Consider the following 20,594-nt stretch of genomic DNA (forward strand, 5'->3'; position numbering starts at 1 on the left):
CGTAACTCAACGTTTCTGCGAAATAGAAATAATTGATTCCGTAATCGTATTCACAGGATCAAGGAGATTCAGGTGATGTCCGCGTTCAGCAAAGAATTGAATTTATGAGCTGCATCTGTCTCTTCGACAAGTTCAACTTTTTGGCTGGCTGTCGGTCAGTATACTATACAAGCATTCAGGCATTCAAACACGCTATCATCCAACCGAAAGAAACACATGATGGCACAGAAAAAGCGAAGGTCGCGTCCATCAGATCTGGAGATTCAAAATCGACCGACAGAGATCACGCACGACTGGGAAAAATCAGAGGAAGAATTAGAGCTTGAAGCCAGTCTGTTTGGCGCTGACAAGACCAAGTCGAAGAAGAAGAGCAAGACCAAAGGCCTTATCGCCGGATTCGTACTTGACAACCAAGGTGAAAGCGACGGCGAAGCAGGATTGAGTGATCTGGAAGACAACGATGTAAGCTCCTCATACACATCTTCGTGTTCCCAATCATCTCTTAATTGCAGTTCAGCTGACAGAGTCCGCTTGATCCATTTGTGCGTTTGATAGCTATTCACTATCGATGCACCTATTGCCGAGAACTACGATGCCGATAATCTACCAGACGACCAAGTCTCGTCGGAAGATGAAGTTGATGACGGTGAATCATCTTCGAGTGGAAGTGCGAGCGGGAGTGAAAATGAATTCCGAGCTGCTTCTCCTTCATCATCTAGATCGTCCAGCCCCGCCCAGGGACTAGAAGATGATAAAGACCGACCGACCATAGTGCTGCCTGATGATATATATGATGTGGATGTAGAGCAAGAGAAGTTGAAAGGGAAGAAAAAAGCAATCTGGACCGATCCATCCGACGATCTGATCAGTGTCGATCCGAGCGAGAATAGGAGGTTGAGGAAATTGGATAGAGGGAAAAAGCGGAAGTTGAATGCCCAAGGACAAGGACAAGGGGAGGGGGAAGCTGTTGGTGGGCGAGAATTACAGGAAAGGCTGAGAGAGCAGTGAGTAAAGCAGTCAACTCGCTCTGCTGTCGGATTATTTGCGGTCAGCAATCCAAATGGGATGAGGCTGATCTGATACGGATGATTGGTAATTTCGGTGGATATAGGTTCGAGCGATTACATCCTCCACCAGAATGGGCTCGTAATCGAACTGCTATTGGTACACCGTCTTTATCATCCCTCCTCACTTCGACAAAATCATTCATTGCTCCCACAGTATCAGGATCATCGAGATCAGCGTTACCCCAAGGCCATATGGATCTGCAACGAATGCGGAATGCGAATCAACAGAACCCCACAACGGGGAAGCGAGAGGCTGCGAATGCCGGAGGAGGAGTAGTCGATTTCGCTTGGCACCCAAGTGAGAGAGTCGGCGTCATGGCTGTTGCGGGAGGCGATCGACGAGTCAGGTTTTTCAACGTGAGTCGCATCTTATCCCTTTGCGACTTGTACAACAGCTCTACGCCGAGTATGGTATTAAGCAAGTATGAAGTGTGCAAGTCATCTGACGATTTATTTGATATCACCCTCAACTAGATCGACGGTCACACGAACCCCACATTGATGACACTCCATATCCCCTCTCTTCCACTTTCCCGCTCGACCTTCCACCCATCCGGCTCTTCCTTACTACTAGTCGGCAATCGACCATATTACTACACCTACGACCTAGCCGCTCAACGGTGTCTACGATCACCGAAAAACCTCTTCGGTTCAATGGACACGCCCTCTTCGCCCAACTCACTACATCGTCATAGCTTCTCACCGGACGGCACGCTCCTTGCTGTCGCCGGTCGAAGGGGGGCGATAAGCATTTTGGACTGGTCGAGCGGGGGTGCAGGCGGAGTTGTAGCTGAACTAAGATCCGGTAGGGGAGGTACCTCTACCGATTTGTTGTGGAGTCCGAACGGCAGAGAGTTGAGTGTATTAGGTGGGAGAGATGGGGCGGAGATTGAAGTTTGGGATGTGGCCGAGAGGAGGATTAAAAGTAAATGGCGAGATGATCGAGCGTTGGGAGGTACGATTTTGAGATCGAGCAAGGATGGGAAATATACTGCTATCGGGTGAGCAACCGTTCAATATTCCATTTACCATTTCTCCACATCATATAGTTGGAAGAAAACCAAAATCATGAAGACGATTGACGATTGTCGACTGATGACTGACTGATTCAATGCTCTGCCTTCATTTTACGCCCTACATACAGGTCGAGAACCGGAATAGTGAATCTATATGATTCCACCTCTCTTATACCCTCTCAACCAGCTAAGAAATATTCGGAAATCCAACCTGAACCGTATAAATCATTAGAACAATTGACCATGTCGATCAACTGTTTATCGTTCCATCCGTCGAATGAGGTGCTTGTAACTGCAAGTGAAGGAAGGAAAGATCTGTTGAAGATGGTAAGTCACTGTCAGACTATCTCATATCCTAATCTTTTACGGCCGATATTCCCCATTTCCTCACTTCCCACTATAAATCACACGTTGCATCCTGTGCAGGAGTATGAATGGGTTAAATGATCAAACCAACGGAACAGAAGCTAATCAAATCAATATGACTGTCATATCGTAGTACCACCTCCCAAGCGGAACGGCATTTTCGAATTGGCCAACAGCCAATACACCCCTCGGGCGAATCACCTCGACTGGATTCTCTCCCTCGGGCGAATACTTGAGTGTGGGTAATCAGAGAGGTACTGTCCTTCTCTGGTCTTTGAGGCATTATGCTCTTTGATTGCTTTTCACCGTGAATACCATCTCATCCTACATCATGATATGCCATGCCATGCTATACAATATGCTCTATTATACGGTACAACGCTTTTGTCTGTCAGTCTGACTCAGCTCTGTTCAGACCAGTACATGAAGAACTATGCATATACCTCATATACTTCATACACCTCGTAGCATAGCTCACCTCACTTGAGCAGGAGGCTAGCGATCAGATCAAGTCTTGTACGAGTATTTATATACTTTACAAAACAGAACATTCATCTTCCGTCCCCCATCTTCCATCCTCCATCTATATGATAATCCTTTGAAGATCAACAACAACAACAACAAAGCATCGGTCGTCCGTTTATTGTTCAGCAAGCCATCTCGAACGCGATGTCATCTATTCCTTGGGAAGAGGCAGACCAACCTGGTTAATCCGTGACACCCGGTACAATGACTGCTCAACCCATGATTCCATGTTGATGTTGATGCTGATGCTGATGCTCAAGACTATTCAAGCCGTTATTATTATTGTCGTGCTCCACATGACTCGGATGATGTTGATTGTGCGTATGAGTATAATCGTATCCCGAATTCCAAAATCCATTATCGTTTCCATTCGACGTGTTTGCATTTGCGTTTGCGTTCGTATTTGCATGTGTGCTGACGTCGATATCGTGAATTGGCGGGGTCTGTAGAGGCGTGGATATCGTTATATCTTTCTTAGCTAATAATTTGGCGTAATGTTGCTGTTCATAATGAACCAAGAATCATGTCATATGATGTCAGCTTTCATCCCCTTCCCTTTTCTCGCTTGAATTCGAGAAGGCAACAAATCTCCAACAGTCAGACTTACACCACACAGATCACACAAACTATCAGGCCCATCAGGCCCTCTCATCCATTCGTTAGTCACTTGAGATCCACAACCATGACATCTGGTAATCACCAACGTCCCCGCATTCCCATTCCCATTCCCATTCCCATTGTTGTTGTTGTTGCTGCTGGTATTGGCCTTAGTCGGATGATTGAAGATATCCAAGATCTTCTCGTCGTACGCTTGATCCTGAGACTGAGGTTGAGGTCGGTAAGTCGGGATGTCATTCGATCCTGACACCGAAACCAAGGACGAAGCTTCCGTTAGGGCTGCCAAGGAGTCCATAGGTGTGGATTGTGTGTAAGGTGAATATGTCTGATGTTGGTGTTGTTGTTGCTGCGAGTATCGGGTTTCTTGGTTGTGGTGGTGGTCATGGCTGTAATGCTGATGACTGTGATTATGACTGTTGTGATGCTGATGCTGATGCTGATGCTGATGCTGATGCTGATGCTGATGCTGATGATGGTGTTGATGATGCAGGTGGGATGGATGATAGTAATCGTGGGATTGTGAATATGGAGGAGGTAATATAGGTTGCTGATAAGGAGATTGCATTGGCGATTGCGAGTGCGGTTGACTAATCTCCATGAATCTAGCTTTCTTACTTTCCCCTCCTCCTCCTCCTCCTGCTTCTCGAGGCGTATTCACCCCGCCTCCAGATTTTGCGACAGCTCCGCCATTCTGAGTCTGATTTTGACTTTGATTCTGATTTTGATTAGCCGCAGCTGCAGCCGCTTGAGCTTTCGCAATCAACGCATCCCGTCTCTTACGAATCACCTCCATCTCCCTTTCGGCAGGCGTCATATCTTCCAGCTTTTTCTTACTCTTCAGCGAATTAGCCGATATATAAGGCTTGTTGAATTCGCTCATTAGATTGGCATCGACGTGAGGGGAAAGAGTGATTAGGATATGGTGGATGAGCTGAGATAGTCTGGCGAAACGGGTGAGGAGGTATGGTGGGGGCGGAGAAGGGACACGAGTCGAATTTGGATCGGGGATGAACGGTTGCATCAGGGAGATGATTTCGGCCAGATAGCCTTTTAGCTGAGGGTCGGAGAGACAACAGCATCAGCACAAATAAGAGTGATAAGACAGCTCTCGCCCAATGCGAAGTGAGTCCGGTATCAATATAGAGTCTAGGGACCTGCAGCTTTGTAGAAGAGGATCAGAGCACCACACTCACTTGTTCTTTCTCCTTCTCGACATCGACCTGCACTCCTTTGCCTTTATGGCCAAACCCTAGTCCTTGCCAAACCCGCTTCGCTACTTCTCTTTCCAGTTCTTCAGATTTCCAATCGTCCCCTTCATATTCTCCATCTCTCGTTGTATCGCTCGGGCGTTGGTTTAACGGTAAGCCGCTCTCAGCTGGCGGTGGCAAGTCGAAAGGAGTCGGGAATAGGTTATCGTGCCATGGAGCATTCATGAGTATCCTCGATATCGATTCTGGATGAACACTACTACCGTTCAGATCGTTATTGTTATTATTGCCGTTACCATTATTCGAATTTCCCGGGTCAGTTTGAGGAAGATGTTGAGATATCCGCGGCGAGGCGGTATGATTATAGCTCGAAGTCGAAGAAGTGGGTATCCATGATTGCTGTTGTTGTTGTTGTTGTTGTTGCAGAGGTGAACGCGTTCGACCGATACCAGTGTTGGTATTGGCGCTAAGGCCATCGAAGTAACCGTTCTGTGGATCATTCAGTCCCGTTGGTGTAGGTGTATGAGTATGAGTATGATGGGATGATGGGCCTGCTCCATGAGACTGCGGATATCCGGTACCACTGTTGTAATGATAAGACATATCAATTATATGCTGAGGTTGTTGGTCTGTTATGTTATATGCTTGATTCTGATTCTGTTGCTGATGCTGCTGCTGCTGCTGTTGTGATGGCCATATGAAGTCTTGTTGATATGATGGTGTCGAATGAGATGACCACATGTTGATGATGATGAATTTGTGATGGGATCTGATATGTTAGGATGTGCGCTTTGGCCGTCGGTGACGAATGCTTGATTTGAGCACTGGTACTGGTTATTACGCTTTGATCACTTTTCACTGTTGATTTCGACGCTATGACCTCTAGTGCGTTCAATTCGAGATCCGATCCATTTCACTTGTGCTTCTGATTCATAAGCATATAGAATGTTCACTATTGCTTTTTAATGAGAAATTTGGACGTATAGAATGGATAATCAGTTGATCTGATTTTACGAGTATGTACGGTCCGATTAAGCTTGAATAAGGGGTTTCTTCTTCTTGGCTCTTATGCAAATATCACCAAGCAGCAGCGTACTACAGTAAAAGCGTGAAAGCCCAAATCCCATAACAACTGCCGTAACCTGTGAGAATGCAGATCGTTTCCTTCAGGTAATTCCCCTTGTTATGGGTTCATGCAGATGAAGCACGTACTACCACTTGGACCTGAACTGTTAACTGTACGCCTGTACAACTACCGACGAGTCGCTCCTTTGCTCATACTGTAGACGCTAGATGTAAAGATGCTAATGATCTTACCAAACAAGCAAGAGGCTAAGGGTCGATCATTTTCCAGATCTAGTCGTGATTGTAATGGATTGTCACAAGAGAGAAGATCTGTACCCTTAACAAGAAAGCAACTAACCCCCAAAACATATATACACTCTGACCTGACCACACCGTAGAGGCGAAATCCCCTTTGCGGCTATAAAGCGGGATGTGAGACATTAATTATGTTGTGACTCACGGGTCAACCGCACCACAGTCTCGCCTGTGAGACAGTATTCACCACTATACATCACTCACAACCGCGTCAGGATCGATAGCATCAGGTGTCATCTGTCTATCCCCCTCACCGTACCTGTGCTCCCGGCTCGAGTGTGTGGGGTTGATGCGAATACCGTTTCATACGAAGGGAAGGACGCTCAGATGAGAAGATGAGAGACGAGCGGAGCAACCCGCTTCTTCTTCCGAACGTCGCGTGTTGGCAACCGATGCATGCCAAAAAAGTTGGTCGCAGAACGTCATTTGCAGTTCTGAGTCAACGACTTACCTAGACACCACGACTTCGAAAGCAGTCAGAGACTCTCATACGAGGTATCACTGACCGTGCAGGATGAGACGAGTCAGTGTAGCCAGGATCACCGGTAGTAAGTGAGAGTCCACCTGTGGTCCAGGTGGAGACCAACGTAGCTGATTGATCAGTCGCCCGATATCATGAATAGTCCGACAATACGCATCGCAAGTCTCCCTCAAAGGCCCTTTGATAGGCGTCAAACCACCCGCTCCTCCTCCTGCCAGTCCTTCATCGTCCCAATCATCATCTGGGAGTGGCAGAAACAATGCTCTGTCATCATCGACTTTACCTAAACCTCGACTCGATTACAATGCCTTACTTTCCGATCCTGGATACACAACCCTAAACGCTATCCAACGTGCCGCACCCTTGAAACCAGATCATCTCTTACACCTAGCTAGACTGCGCGAGACTCAATTGATCTTACTCCAGAAACTATCGACTATCCGAGCCAAGCAAAAAGAGATCGGCTCATTGATACGTACGGGGATCGTAGGCGATTCCGAGGAACTGAAAGAACAGGCTAAGAAGATCAAGAAACGCATAAAAGACTATGAGGCGAACTTGGTCGAAACAGAGAACGAGCTATTAGATCTCAGCTTACTCTTACCGAATTTCTCACATCCGGACGCTCCTGTCGGCAAGGAAGAGAATGCTGTGATTTTAGAAACTTTCGGTCCGCCTATACCCACTGGCAGTACTCAGAAAGCGGACAAGGCGAGGGACCATGTTGATTTCTGTAATTTCTATGAGCTCTTGGATGGGGAAGCATCATCAAATACGACTGGATCATCTTGGCCTTACCTCAAAGGGATCTTGGCTCTCCTCGAACAAGCCTTGATCCAATACAGTCTCTCGATAGCGATCAAGAACGGATTCCAAGTGGTCTTACCTCCTGATGTGGTGAAGGCAGATATAGCCTGGCGATGTGGTTTTCAACCTCGTGACTCCTCATCCAACCCTTCCACTCAGACGTATCACATCACCACCAACGCGAGCTCCAACTCTACTCCTCAAGGGGGATCCGGATCAGCGCAAACGCCGGAACTATGTCTAGCTGGGACTAGTGAGATCCCGCTGGCTGGCCTATTCGCTAATAGGCTGTATCACGAAGAAGACCTGCCGAAGAAAGTAGTCGGCGTAGGAAGGGCGTTCAGGGCGGAAGCAGGAGCCCGAGGAGCAGATACGAGGGGCTTGTACAGAGTACATCAGTTTACGAAGGTAGAGCTTTTCGCTGTCACGACAGAGAATCAGAGTGAGCAGATGATGGAGGATATCAGAGCTGTGCAGAAGGAAATAGCGCAGGGACTGGGGTTGAGTGTGAGGGTGTTAGATATGCCGACGGAGGAATTGGGCGCCTCGGCAAGTAGGAAATACGATATGGAAGCTTGGATGCCTGGAAGAGGGAAATGGGGCGAAGTGAGTTCCTGGACCAAGATCAACCAGCTTGAGATATAAATTATCATCCTGCTAATTGTTATATAATCGTATAATCATCGGTTTTGCATTTTGCCCTTGCAATTGTAGATAACGTCAACCTCGAATTGTACATCATACCAATCCCGTCGACTCTCAATCACGTATCGCCCATCTCCCACTTCCTCCTCCGCTTTCGACCATACTCAACAAAGGCCAAACTCGGATACAGACACACCACCGCCAGCTCCCTCCGAAGGACATACAGGACCACTGCCATTCGCACATACTCTGAACGGCACGGCAGCTGCTATCCCTCGATTGTTAGTCGCCCTGATCGAGGGCGGAATGCGATTCAAAGGCGGATCGGATGCGGGAGAATACGAGGGCATCGATCTGCCAAAAGTATTGCAGAGATTCTGGATTGGTGGAGATCAAGTTGGCGAAGGAAGGAAGAGGGGACTTATTCGATGGGTATAATTTTCCGGGCTGATGGCAGCCGGGCAGCCGGGCAGCCGGTATTACAATCCATGCAAAGCGAATGCATCGCGATGCTTTCACCTATCCGCTACCGACACTAATTACCATTTTCAATGCTATGACAACGCGGCTGACATACGAAAATACGACATACGACATGCGACGAACTATATACGATCTCTACAAATGATGAGATGAGTAATTAAACAGTGCCCGAATGCTACAGTAAACGTCGTATGCCAAATGTCAAATCGTTCGACTTTCACTGAATCCGTCTGACTGACTACTACAGTATAATCATCCTCTCCTGACTTTTCTTTTGGTGATTTTCCACGGCGACCCACCGTCAGTCACCAAAGGATCCTCTAGGCGAAGTCGAAGTCCTTTAATATGGATAAACGAAAGATGGGATTTCTTTATCGGTTCGACTAATTTCCGAACGCGCGCAGCTGATCAGCAAAGCGAACGTGATGCGGGACAGGATATTCGACTCACTCTTTGAACTCGATATTCTCCTCCTCAAATACCTGCTCAGTCCTCTTGGCGTTCCTGGTGTTCCAGTATTTGTGGAGAAGAGCAATCATACCCATCGTCGCTGTTTAGAAGGAAGTCAATACTTGCTGTCTCAGACTGGTCTGCCTAGGCAGTCACGTCACGATCTGCAGCCGTCGACCGCGGATCAAAGATAAGGTAATCTCGACTCACCCGCGTGAAGAGTGATAGTGACTAAGATGGCGATTTTGGCCGGGATATAATGAGGCGCATCTTTCGCTCGGTAAATCTATAACGCAAGGTCCAACCGGGTCGGAGGAGCTAATATCAGCATGTTGAGGCAGAAAAGCGGAGATGATCGGCAGAGTAGCGGGGATAGTACTGACCTGAGCTCCGACAACGTTACCTGCAGAATAACCGATTTGGTATAAAGCGTAGAACATTGATCGTTTGGTATGACCCGCCACCATACTTTGCATCAAGGGGATGAACATCATTTGTCCAGTGGCCCACCAGAAAATCAAGCAGTAACCTAGTAACAGTACTCAATCGTTGATCTCCTATGTCATGACTAAGACGCCTGTTGCGCAAGAAATAAGGGTTCGTGCAACGTACCGGTGAATTGAGCGTTCTTGTTGTGTGTTCCGACCATCAATATAGCTCCGATTATGGCCACGCAAATACAGATAATCGCAGGTAGCGCTAAGAATCCCGTCAGTCATCATCGGTCCGTTACTTTTTTCTCTGACTATCTGAGACGATAGATAATAATAGACAAGGGGTCACAAACCCGGTCGACTCACCTCTCATCTTCAATCTTCTGGATAGCAAAACGGCGACTAACATGGCTACTGTCTCGCTTACTCCGGTCGACATTCCCAGCAGGGTGGTCTCCTTCGTGTCGAATCCAAATCCAGCAATGATCGTCGCTCCGAAAGAGGAGATACCTCCATTCGGGATACTCGCACATAAGACCGACAGTGCCGCCAGGTATATTCTAGGATCGACAAATGCCTGGTAGACTTGATTCCACTTGAAATGCGTCGTAGCTGTACCGGTCTTATTCGCTCTTATTCTTTCTAGGGCTATCAACCTTTCTTGAGGGGTCAGGAACCACGCCGAGGCCGGAGACGCAGGGACGACCAATCCGATATAACATCCAAATGCGAAGGTCACCGGACCGAGAAGGACGAAGATGAATTGCCATTGTTGGATCACAGTCGATTTCAGACTATACATCCCGTAGGCTATTAGACCACCGATGATTTGAGATGGGCCGACGGATCCGAACCATATTCCGACCCTCGTAGCTTGTTCTTCCCTGGTATAGAACATTCCGGTGATCGTACCCAATAAAGGAATCATCGCGGATTCCGCCATTCCCAATAGGAATCTCAGCGCGGCCAAGGAGGCGAAATTCTTGCATGCAGCCATTGATCCGAGGATGACACCCCACAGGCAGACGATGAATGTGAGATGCCATTTGACGGGGATTCGGACCAGGAGGAAAGCCGCAAAAGGTTGCCAGAAGAGGTACCCGATGTAGAAGATCGAACCGAGCCATGCGAACTCTTGCCCATGCATTCCAGTCGCTTTTTCAATCCCGAACTGTCATTCCATACCACGTCATAATATACCATGATTCCCTAAGTCAGCGGATTGATTCTGAAGGCAAGATATCGCAACAGATGTCAATATCAGATGAAGACTAGGACTCACAAGCTTGGCATAGGAGATACTTGACTTGTCCAAAAATTGGAAAAATTCACACAGCATCATACAAGGCATCAACACCAGGTCGATCTTCCAGACAATCCGTTTGAGAATGGCCGGGTCGACTTGAGAAAGATCGATCCTCTCGGCGTTTTCAAGTAATTCGAGGTCTTTCTCGTGTTGACTGAGACCATGGCCGTGGGAGGTGACATGTCTTTGTTTCAGTCCGTCATTGCCTTCTTCGACCGCGCTGTTGAAGACGTTCACCTCGTCGTTGTGTCCGAGATGCTTCTCGTGCTTATCACCAGTTCCAACGTGGTCTTCGAGAGGGACTTCATGTATGGAGTGCTCGATGTTGTTGCTTGCCATGATGGATAAAACCATAAAATTCGTGATCAAGTATAGTAGCCTTATTCCAAGTGGACCAATGGGAAAGACCTCTGCATCCCTCTGATCCATGGACTTGAAAGCATATTCCTATACATATATATATATGTTTGTGTAAATGTGCCCTTATCTGCTATCTTGCATTGCGCGCACCAAGCTTTCGTTGGAAATGCACAATGCATAGCCAGCCGACATTCCGAGCAGATTGATATTCCAACGCTAAAAGGCGGAGGGCGGGGAACGTAATGAGTGTTGTCGGGCAAGAGGTTGCGCGATCGCCTAAGCGGTCTAAATCGAGGCTAGCTAGGGTGAGTTGGAGATAAGAGAATCTACCCCGTACACGTGAGGCAGGTAATCGACAATAGTAAAGTCCAGCTTCCGGCATCATCTGACTCAGTTGACCCGAAAAAAGGCGACTCTGACGCGCGTGACCCCATATTGCATACGAAAAGATCGTCCAAATGGATTGTGTTCGATATAGTTATAAATAGCTGGGACTCGGGCAAGTGAAGAGTAATCATCACACCGAAAGGGAGTACGGAAGTCGCCTAGCTAGGGATTCTATTCGCAGATCTTGGTCGACGCACATTGGAAGATGCCACGCAAACAACGCGTGCTGTCGCAAGACTCGAATCTCGGATCAAGTCAGAGCTTGGAGACGCCTCTGATGACCGGGGAGGGCGAAGGAAGCAAATCAGATACGAATCAGAGTTCGAGTTCGAATTTACGACCCATCCGATCGCGCAAAGATCGTCCGTGCGATTATTGTCGGAGACTCAAGCATACTTGTCGCATACTAGTTCGCGGAGAGGCATGTACGAACTGCGAGAGGGCCAAGCGAGAATGTACTTTTCAGCAACCGCCCAGACAACGACATCAAGGCTATCAAAGCCAGGTCAAGCGAAAACGAAATGATTCTCAGGCTTTCAAAGATAGCTTCCACAACCCTTCAGAGGGCATCAACGTAGAGTGATTGTCAAATCTGCACCATCCATTGCCTTGTGCGCATGGGTGTCAAATGTCACTGCTATTGCTGACTACCTTTTCGCATGGAATTATTGCCCGATAGCCACAGCGAGATCTCTGGCATACCACTATACATACATGATGACACAGGTATACCCATGGTCCCTGTCACGGTGCTCGGACCGGGCTCTAACGGCGCCAACACGACCAGTGCGCAAGTTGGCGGAACGGGGCAACGATCGTCTCTTCACTCTTCGTTAGCGGCGATTTTCGAAGTGGAAGACAACGCATCTGTGAGTTTGATCCTCCCAGGATCGGTCAATCGGAATGTAAATGGTAAGGAAGCCTACTAAGGTGTATGCACGACTGACTTACCTATGCAGGATGACAGTGCTTATTACGCTTCCTTGGATTTGGAAATAAACGATGTCGAGGAACACCATTACTTGGGTCCTGGCGCTCTCATGCACTTGACGCTTAATGCCGACCAGAACGATAGTGCAGATCTCAATTGGTTAAATCTGTTCATCGACCCTCAAGGCACAGCAGAATCAACAACAACCGCAGAGCTCAATGGGCATCCCGATCCAGGTGTGCAAGGCAGCGGAGGGGGTCAGCCACCGCGTTTGTCGTATAGGCAAGTCGCGGATCCCAAGAAACCTGTCTATTTCCTGAAAGAGCCTTCCAAAGTATACGGACTTTCCAACGCATCCTACGAAGCTGAGAAAGCTTGGAAAGTGGCCGAAGAGATCCTATCGCATAATCATAACCTGCTCGGGGATGGACAGGGGGACGCAATTATGCAGCAACTCATCAATGTGTGAGTGCTGCGATGCCAATCCAGAATGCAAGATCTTGTATACAAACAGCCTCGACTGATCCCTATTACGTGCACCACGGTACGATCCGTGCAGATTCGTCAATACCACTTTGCCTGCATTACCGATGATCAACAAAATCCGCTTCCAAGCGTCAATTTACGCCTGGCAAGGTGCACATCCGTTCCCGCACGCATTGCTGGTGGGTATACTAGCTCACTCGGCCGTGACTGTCCCTACGCTGCGGAATATTTGGAAAGATCTGTGGGCTATCGTCCTGAATTTGCTGGACAACGAATACCGGCATCCACGACTCCAGACCCTGCAGTTGGCAATATTGGATATATGGGGTAGACCTAATCTCAATGCGGCAGGCAATCACATGGCCATATGCAGAGTGAGTCGCATAAGCATTCGGAACTGTGAAAGCGAACGGGCCTCGATTAACCAATGTAATTAGGCAATAGGTGCTGCTCAAATGCTTGGACTTCACAAAGACAGCTCGCACTGGCGATTACCGAAATGGGAACGTTCTACACGTAAGAGAATATGGTGGTTGATATACGTTGCCGATAAGTGGTCAGTCTTACTCGTAGAATTCTTTCCTTGTTGCACAGAACATGAGGAACGATCCCAGCTTGCGATAACGGGTACTGAGATGATCATACAGGAACTCCTTAACTTACGGTCGGCCATCTAATATACCGATGGACACCATCGTACCTCTTCCAACACTGTACGATAACGACGATGGCGGCCAGTCTTCCGACGAGTTGGGATCAGGGTCAGATACCAGCTTCATCTTGATGTGCCGAATGACGACGGTGCTAGATTCGTTGTTGCCGATTTTGAGCGATAGCGAAGGGGAAGCCCATGATCGATTCACGAATAATCGTCAGATCATCATGAGTGTGGCAATGGATTTGAATAAGTTGGAGGAAAACAATGCCCTTAATGCACCTCCAAGGGGTTCTGCGGTGACAAAACCTGGAATGGGTGAGTTGCTTAATCTGTCGTTGGCGGTCACAGCTCATGAGATGAAACATTATCATGCTTCAGCATCGCTTGCGCTGTGTCACCTGTATTTGTCGGTGCGACTCGCCAGTCTATCTCTAGACGAAGTCCTCGCTTCCCTGGTGTTTCCCCTGCCATTCAACTCGCATCCGCGCGCTAGCTCAGTATCGCACCACGTCACAGCGGTAATCCGCAAAGTCGTAGAATTTCTTGAGGGGCTCAATGCAGAGCAATTTGGCGGATTTTGGACTCCATGTGAGCTAATTATCCGCGAAGTCTGAATATTCCGTGTGAGGTGGAGATATACCTTTTCGCTGATTGTGATTGCTGTAGGGTCATCTTTACAGCTCACTCACTCGATGTCTCTGGCATTACGTCTCCTCGTCAGGCTGTCATCCATAGCACCTGATCCTGGCCCTACAAAATTCCCAGCCTCTGCTGAGTGCTTCAATCTTATAGATCGTTTCTTGACGGTCTTGGTAGCCAGTGAATCCATCTGGGAAGTCGCCGGCGATGCTTTGGGGAAAATGAGGGTACTGATCTCCTCGATGCCCGACTTGGCGGGACTGTCGGATCTAAAGGAAAAGATAGGTCTGGGCGAACGTCAGAATCTGCAGCTGAGTGAAAATGCTTGGACTGAATGGTTAAGTTTGTTAGGTATGGAATGGCTCAACGAGAACGAGTCAAATAATTTCCCCATATCATAATTATGTTGAAGAGAGGAAGCGCAAGCAGCATACGTGCAAACGCAAGTGCCGCATGATGAATGAATGTACGGATGCATTTGATCAGCAATCTTTGTTGCTTTGCTTATTCAACGTTATAACTCGTCAACGATCCGTGTACGCCTGTCGACTATCTGCTTAACGGCAGGAGGCAGATAAGCGCCTTTCGGTCCACCCCAATTGGTACCTGGCAAATCAGTTCTCTTGTCGTAGATCGCAGGACTCGCTTGTCTTTCGATCTTCAATTCTTGCGCGACTTGCTCAACTTCTTCCATTACTCGAAGTAAGTTTCGCCCCGTCAGGTCTAAGACCTCCTCATCTGTCCAGCCTCTTCGGATGAATTCAGCGACCTGGTAATGGAATATCGCGTCAGAGAATGAACGTAGAGCTTCTGTGCATGCGTCACAACGACAATCCTGTGCGCACCAGGTAAGGCCATTTAGAGGTATCTTCCAGACCCTCTACCACTTCTGACATGCCGTCGAAATCGGAAGAAAGGCCGACATGTTTCTTCGATGTCTTGCTGGCAATGTACTCAACATGATCGGCGACTCGGGCTATAGTGGCGTTGTTTGGATCGATGAAATGGTTGTACAGCACGCTCAAGCTATTACAGCGTCCTATCAGCATCATCTCGAATCACCGCGACTCGATGAAGCTAAGTACTGGATGGAAGATCATATAGCTTACATGATACCTTCGTTCTTTCCTGGACCCATACGATCTAGGATCTGATCAGGCACATTTCGCGGGTGATGATGTATTGCCCTTGCGCCCGAATGCGAAAAGATCACTGGTGCTTCACTGACATCTAGAGCTTCCGCCATGGTTGCGTCCGACGTGTGACTGAGATCAACCATGACCCCCAGCCTGTTGAGCTCTTTCACAAGCTCAACACCGATTGGGGTGAGTCCGTTGGTAGGTGATAACGAGGAAGGCGGTATGAACGAGCCATCCGTCCCAGCTCCACCGCCAGCGGAAGAAGCGAACGGACTATAACACACATGCGTGAGGGTCAAGTATCGTACACCAAGCGCTGCTAAAGTCCGGATGGTCGAAAGAGAACCGCCGAGCATGTGTGATCTGCACAAGTAACCAATGTCAAGCGAATAAAATGAGCATCAACGTCAACGTCATTGAGTGAATTGATCGTACTACTCACCCTTCCATACCTATTAAAGCTGCTATCTTTCCTTCGCTGAATGCGGTTCTTATCCCCTGAGCATTGGTAGCGGGGTAAAGGGAATCGTTATGGGCCTCAATCATGTTTCGGATAAGATCGATTGATTCGTATGTATCCCGCACAGTCTGATGTATTCATGCCATGTTTCGTGAGCTAAGCTTGGTACACCACATATTTCGTGCATACAATGACCGGACTCACATTATCTGGCTTGAGGTAGTCTGCACCTACATCGACTCCCAGTTGATCTTGACACGGAGTCCAGACAGTAAAAAACACGCTTTCCTCGATCGCTCTTCATCAGCCGAAGCAAGAAATGCGCTGTGCATAAAAAGTGATAGACTCACCCTCCGACTCCTCCCTCCTTCGCTCGCGGAATATCGAAATGACCAGACATTCCTGATCCGAGCTGGGGTATCATGTCCATCGGACGCTCGGCCAGGACTCGCATGACCTGCGGAGTATCCACATGCGTATCCAACAAGGGCGATCTGCATGTATACCACTCAGCATGGTCTTCCTATCCGTCCAGCCGGTGATCCATATCTAGTGGTGGTCTTAGGCTGATTCGACTCACTGTATCAGGAGGTATTTGGCATGCTGTAGTCGTATGTCGTCAGTGACAGCTTGCCAGCTTGTTTGCGATGATTCCCTGGCAAACACCGTAGCGTAAGTACCAGCAAGGAGGACCGAAGGCAGTTGAGAGACTCTCATGATGGTCGAACCAAGTATCGAGGTTGTGTCAGCTTTGAAGACTATGTCAAATCTGTCTATCAACATTGATTGATCGCGAGGATATTTGACATTGACGGGACATCCATTTGACCTCTCTCGTTATCTTTGGCTTTGGCGATATGACTTCGTACCGGATAACAAATCCCGGCGGCGGGCAACTGCATTTTTAGCTTGCCCGACTATCAGGTCCGTCGGGCAACCATCATTTCGCACTAAAATCAACTCGGCTAATCTAGGTTCGGTTCATCCTTTCGACCAACGAGATTCTATTGTAATCTTGTCAGCGGGATTCGCAGAGCGATGCTGCATTAGCAGCTGCCGGAGAAGCAAGCAAAGAGCACGATGAGGTCCTGGCGACCATATATAAAGTAGCCGGTCGTTCGATCTGATCGCTAATTCCAAAAAACCACAGGCAGCTCCAGTGTTTAGACAGACACAATGCCCACAACCGTTCAACCACCCATGACTCAGGAAGAGGATCAAGCTTTCTGGAAATCTTCCCAGAAATTGATTCGATATGGTGGAAGTTGGAGTAATGTCATAGTCACTAAAGCGAAAGGTACCGTCATGTGGGTGAGTATCGTCCGCAGCGCTCCTATCCTTCAATTGCCACCCTCATGACATTGTCGGGCATGAGTTACTGCATCAGTCGAAGTGGCATGCTCATGTATGTGTTTCTCGACCCTCTATTCTATAGGACGCCAATGGAAAACGTATTCTGGACTTTACTTCTGGGCAAATGAGTTCTCTTCTTGGCCAGTGAGTGATAAATCTCCTCTCCACCGGAGACGAGCCGCTGATCGACGACAACGTGCAACCCCTTCGATTCTTCAATTCGATCTCATTTTCCTTCTTAGCGGCCACCCGGAAATTTCAGATGTGGTAGACAACGGAATGAGGAACTTGGACCACCTGTTCTCAGCGATGGTCACTAAGCCCGTGGTCGAACTTGCCGAGAGACTTTCCGACATGTTACCTCCCGGCTTGAACCGATGCATGTTCTTGTCCACTGGTTCAGAGACCAACGAGGCAGCTCTGAAACTCGCCAAGATGTATACCGGTGGATACGAGGTCGTTTCTCTTTCAGCTTCTTACCGTGCGTCTGTCTGGCTATCTCACCTTCGACATGTTCCCAAGCTAACGTGAATGACAATATTCGACCTGTTACCGTAGACGGCATGACGCACGGTGCGGGAGCTGCTACCTTCTCCGTAGGGAGAAAGGGATACGGGCCTCAACTTCCTGGTAATTTGACTTTACCCGTTCCGTACGCATACCGATCTCGATTCAGGCATGCGGACGGATCGTACGATTGGAAATCTGAGCTGGAGTACGGATGGTCTTTGGTGGATTGTGAGTCGCACTTCCTTCCTCTTCCTCTTCCGCTTCTTCTTCTGTTCTACTATCCCTTTGGTCATCGTTTGGAGCATCCGACTGATGAACCAAAATTTCCGTATCATGCCATACCAGGCCAAAGTACCGGCGCACTCGCATGTGTCATCATCGAGCCGATCGTTTCCACCGGAGGTATCATAACTCTTCCCGAAGGATACCTCAAGGAAATGAAAAAGCATTGCGAGAAGAGAGGTATGCTGTTGATCGTAGACGAAGCTCAGACAGGTATGGGCCGTACTGGAGGTGAGCTCGGCCCCTTCTCTCCCGCAGATAGACACATGAGCTATTGTCCGCATAGAATTAAGCTGATCCGCCACTGTCATGTCACGCTTATTGTAGACATGTTCGCCTTCCAACACGAAGGTGTCACCCCTGACATCCTCACCCTCTCTAAAACTCTCGGAGCCGGTCTTCCACTCGGAGCTACAATCTGTACGGAAGAGATCGAAAGAGTGTGCAACGAAAGAGGCTTCTTCTACTATACCACTCACCTGAACGATCCTCTGGTCTGTGCCGTTGGTGCCAAAGTGTGCGAGATCGTCGAGAGGGATGACTTCCCAGCTCAAGCTCGAAGGAAGGGTGAAATCCTTAGAAAAGGTCTTCTGGATGTGAGTCAAACATCGTCCCTTGTGTCAGATCGCGATAGGATGATGAGCTGATCCAAGCACAATGCACCGACAGCTGCAGAAGAAGTACCCGTGCATCGGCGATGTGAGAGGTCGAGGCTTGATGATGGGGATTGAAATCGTGCTTGATCCCGAGACTAAGGAGCCAGCCGATTCTTTGGGCACAGCAATCTCAGCAAGAGCCATGGAGACGGGCTTGAGTTGTAATGTAGTGCAACTCAAAGGTATGGGGGTAAGTCATCATATACCCAATCCGTCAGCCAGATGCGTGGCTCACACTGACACCGTATTGTGGCTGACTCTTCTGACATCGTGTTGTAGGGAACTTTCCGAATTGCGCCGCCGCTTACAATCTTAGACGAAGAGATTTTGGAGGGTATAGATATCCTCGACAAAGCCTTCGAGCATGTCCTGGCTCAAGATGATTTCAGGAATGTTGCACAAGGTCAGAAGAGTAACCCATAGATGGTTACAGTCGATGCTGGAGACTACTGAATGGTCCGATTAAACCCCCTTATAGTCAGCCTCATAGATCAACTGAGTTGCATATTTCGCATGTATTTGAGATTCCAAGAGTATGAGTCCTCATACCGCCTGAGAGACGACCTCAGACAATTCCTGCTAGCTCGCAATCGGACAATTGCTCTACCATAGTGCGTCGCAATAAGCATAAGCGAAGCCAGTTGTTATCGGGCAGCTGTGATGGTGCATCATCGGTCATTTCCGATCAAAGAAGACCACTCAATTGACCGATCTTTACCTCGTCCTCACTCTCAATGCATTCTCCTCCTCCTCGCACTTCGAAAGATACTTCATCCCTTCATGTCACATCTCTTATCTTCATTGCGAATCGCCTCCTCCTTCACTCGCTCAAAAATCCCAGGCCAATCAGCTCGGAACCTGCGCTCGTCCAGCCTCATTATGTCCTCCGAACGAATCGCAAACAAAGTCCCGGGTGCCCCACGCCCCATACCGGTCTTGTGTGAGTATCGACCGCTCTCCTAATCCCCAGTAAAGCATTTAGAGATGAGATACGATGCAATCGTTGAGAGCTCTTCTGATCTGCAATATGGCTGATGATCCTGATCCTGCAGCTTCGGCAATTCGATCAAATGGATTCGTATTCTGCTCAGGTCAGATCGGTCAGACGGCAGAAGGGAAGTTGGTAGATGGGCCGATAAGTAGTCGAGTCGTGAGTTGACCGTTCGTCCATAATTCACTGTTCTCTTGTGTACGCCCTGTACAATGAAGAGATCGCAACCTGCACTTGAAAGACACACGTCCCAAGGCTATTGCAATATGCTGATGTTATATCCGCTTGATACTCGACTCACGATGATGCAGAACCAAATAATGGACAACCTCGATAAAGTCCTCCAAGCACACGGAAGCTCTTTGGAACATACAATCAAATTCAACATCTTTGTGAGTCCCTTCTACACTCCTTCCCCTTTTCCCTCTTCTGTCAATTATGATCAGGTATATCCCCCAAAAAGACACGTTGAAACATCCATACGAGTACACCTATACAAAATCTGAACGATCAAACGGACAATGTTGCTGATCCTGATGCGCATTGCTTACCTCGTATGAACGTATGAACATACGTAGATCACCTCATACGATACTTTCGCAGAGCTGAACGCAGCCTACCTAAAACGAATCCCATCTCCACCCCCAGCTAGATCATGTATCGGCGTTAAGTCATTACCATTCGGCACCGACGTCGAGATCGAATGCGTAGCCGTGGTTCCTGGATCAAGTTCAAAGGCGAAGCTGTGATATTCGACATTGTCTTTGTGGAGGTACGAGGTACATCTTGCCTCCTATGATTTTTCGGTCTACTATACAGACTCCATCGCGCTCAAAACACCAGGACATGAAATCAAAGTCCGCCTTGTAAGATTACATGCCAATTGCATACCGAGCTTTCGCACTCGCATATGCACGCTTTGAAATTTTGTAAGATGCGATGTCATGTCATATGTA

General features: G+C 48.2%; 8 protein-coding genes across 8 annotated transcripts; 5 read left to right on the forward strand and 3 right to left on the reverse strand.

Moving 5' to 3' along the window:
- Window positions 1-219: 219 nt before the first annotated feature.
- I303_104026 (uncharacterized protein) lies at window positions 220-2,744 on the forward strand (the record flags this gene model as incomplete). The annotated part of the gene is made up of 6 exons (XM_018407355.1): window positions 220-462; window positions 556-1,004; window positions 1,112-1,424; window positions 1,542-2,068; window positions 2,212-2,410; window positions 2,583-2,744. 6 exons carry the CDS (start codon window positions 220-222, stop codon window positions 2,742-2,744), a joined length of 1,893 nt encoding a protein of 630 aa, XP_018264163.1.
- Window positions 2,745-3,186: 442 nt separating this feature from the next.
- I303_104027 (uncharacterized protein) lies at window positions 3,187-5,403 on the reverse strand (the record flags this gene model as incomplete). The annotated part of the gene is made up of 3 exons (XM_018407356.1): window positions 3,187-3,474; window positions 3,582-4,646; window positions 4,786-5,403. 3 exons carry the CDS (start codon window positions 5,401-5,403, stop codon window positions 3,187-3,189), a joined length of 1,971 nt encoding a protein of 656 aa, XP_018264164.1.
- Window positions 5,404-6,694: 1,291 nt separating this feature from the next.
- I303_104028 (serine-tRNA ligase) lies at window positions 6,695-8,551 on the forward strand (the record flags this gene model as incomplete). The annotated part of the gene is made up of 3 exons (XM_018407357.1): window positions 6,695-6,728; window positions 6,804-8,074; window positions 8,183-8,551. The coding sequence occupies 3 exons, from the start codon at window positions 6,695-6,697 to the stop codon at window positions 8,549-8,551; spliced, it is 1,674 nt and encodes a 557-aa protein (XP_018264165.1).
- A 385-nt stretch (window positions 8,552-8,936) lies between these two features.
- Window positions 8,937-11,125, reverse strand: I303_104029 (uncharacterized protein; the record flags this gene model as incomplete). Its single annotated transcript, XM_018407358.1, has 7 exons — window positions 8,937-8,979; window positions 9,047-9,146; window positions 9,257-9,332; window positions 9,430-9,575; window positions 9,659-9,745; window positions 9,847-10,651; window positions 10,763-11,125. The coding sequence occupies 7 exons, from the start codon at window positions 11,123-11,125 to the stop codon at window positions 8,937-8,939; spliced, it is 1,620 nt and encodes a 539-aa protein (XP_018264166.1).
- A 1,142-nt stretch (window positions 11,126-12,267) lies between these two features.
- I303_104030 (uncharacterized protein) lies at window positions 12,268-14,648 on the forward strand (the record flags this gene model as incomplete). The annotated part of the gene is made up of 7 exons (XM_065968893.1): window positions 12,268-12,402; window positions 12,493-12,929; window positions 13,024-13,324; window positions 13,388-13,506; window positions 13,598-13,923; window positions 13,987-14,196; window positions 14,275-14,648. The coding sequence occupies 7 exons, from the start codon at window positions 12,268-12,270 to the stop codon at window positions 14,646-14,648; spliced, it is 1,902 nt and encodes a 633-aa protein (XP_065824965.1).
- Window positions 14,649-14,761: 113 nt separating this feature from the next.
- I303_104031 (uncharacterized protein) lies at window positions 14,762-16,563 on the reverse strand (the record flags this gene model as incomplete). Its single annotated transcript, XM_018407360.1, has 7 exons — window positions 14,762-15,016; window positions 15,093-15,273; window positions 15,357-15,749; window positions 15,829-15,974; window positions 16,051-16,129; window positions 16,197-16,340; window positions 16,427-16,563. The coding sequence occupies 7 exons, from the start codon at window positions 16,561-16,563 to the stop codon at window positions 14,762-14,764; spliced, it is 1,335 nt and encodes a 444-aa protein (XP_018264168.1).
- A 459-nt stretch (window positions 16,564-17,022) lies between these two features.
- On the forward strand, window positions 17,023-19,070 carry I303_104032 (uncharacterized protein; the record flags this gene model as incomplete). Its single annotated transcript, XM_018407361.1, has 8 exons — window positions 17,023-17,157; window positions 17,282-17,343; window positions 17,442-17,680; window positions 17,758-17,937; window positions 18,055-18,222; window positions 18,319-18,587; window positions 18,661-18,837; window positions 18,927-19,070. 8 exons carry the CDS (start codon window positions 17,023-17,025, stop codon window positions 19,068-19,070), a joined length of 1,374 nt encoding a protein of 457 aa, XP_018264169.1.
- A 456-nt stretch (window positions 19,071-19,526) lies between these two features.
- On the forward strand, window positions 19,527-20,387 carry I303_104033 (uncharacterized protein; the record flags this gene model as incomplete). Its single annotated transcript, XM_018407362.1, has 4 exons — window positions 19,527-19,587; window positions 19,700-19,797; window positions 19,950-20,030; window positions 20,217-20,387. 4 exons carry the CDS (start codon window positions 19,527-19,529, stop codon window positions 20,385-20,387), a joined length of 411 nt encoding a protein of 136 aa, XP_018264170.1.
- Between the last annotated feature and the right edge of the window lie 207 nt (window positions 20,388-20,594).

The sequence above is a fragment of the Kwoniella dejecticola genome, chromosome 4 (genome assembly GCF_000512565.2).
Source record: "Kwoniella dejecticola CBS 10117 chromosome 4, complete sequence".
Taxonomy (NCBI): Eukaryota; Fungi; Basidiomycota; class Tremellomycetes; order Tremellales; family Cryptococcaceae; genus Kwoniella; species Kwoniella dejecticola.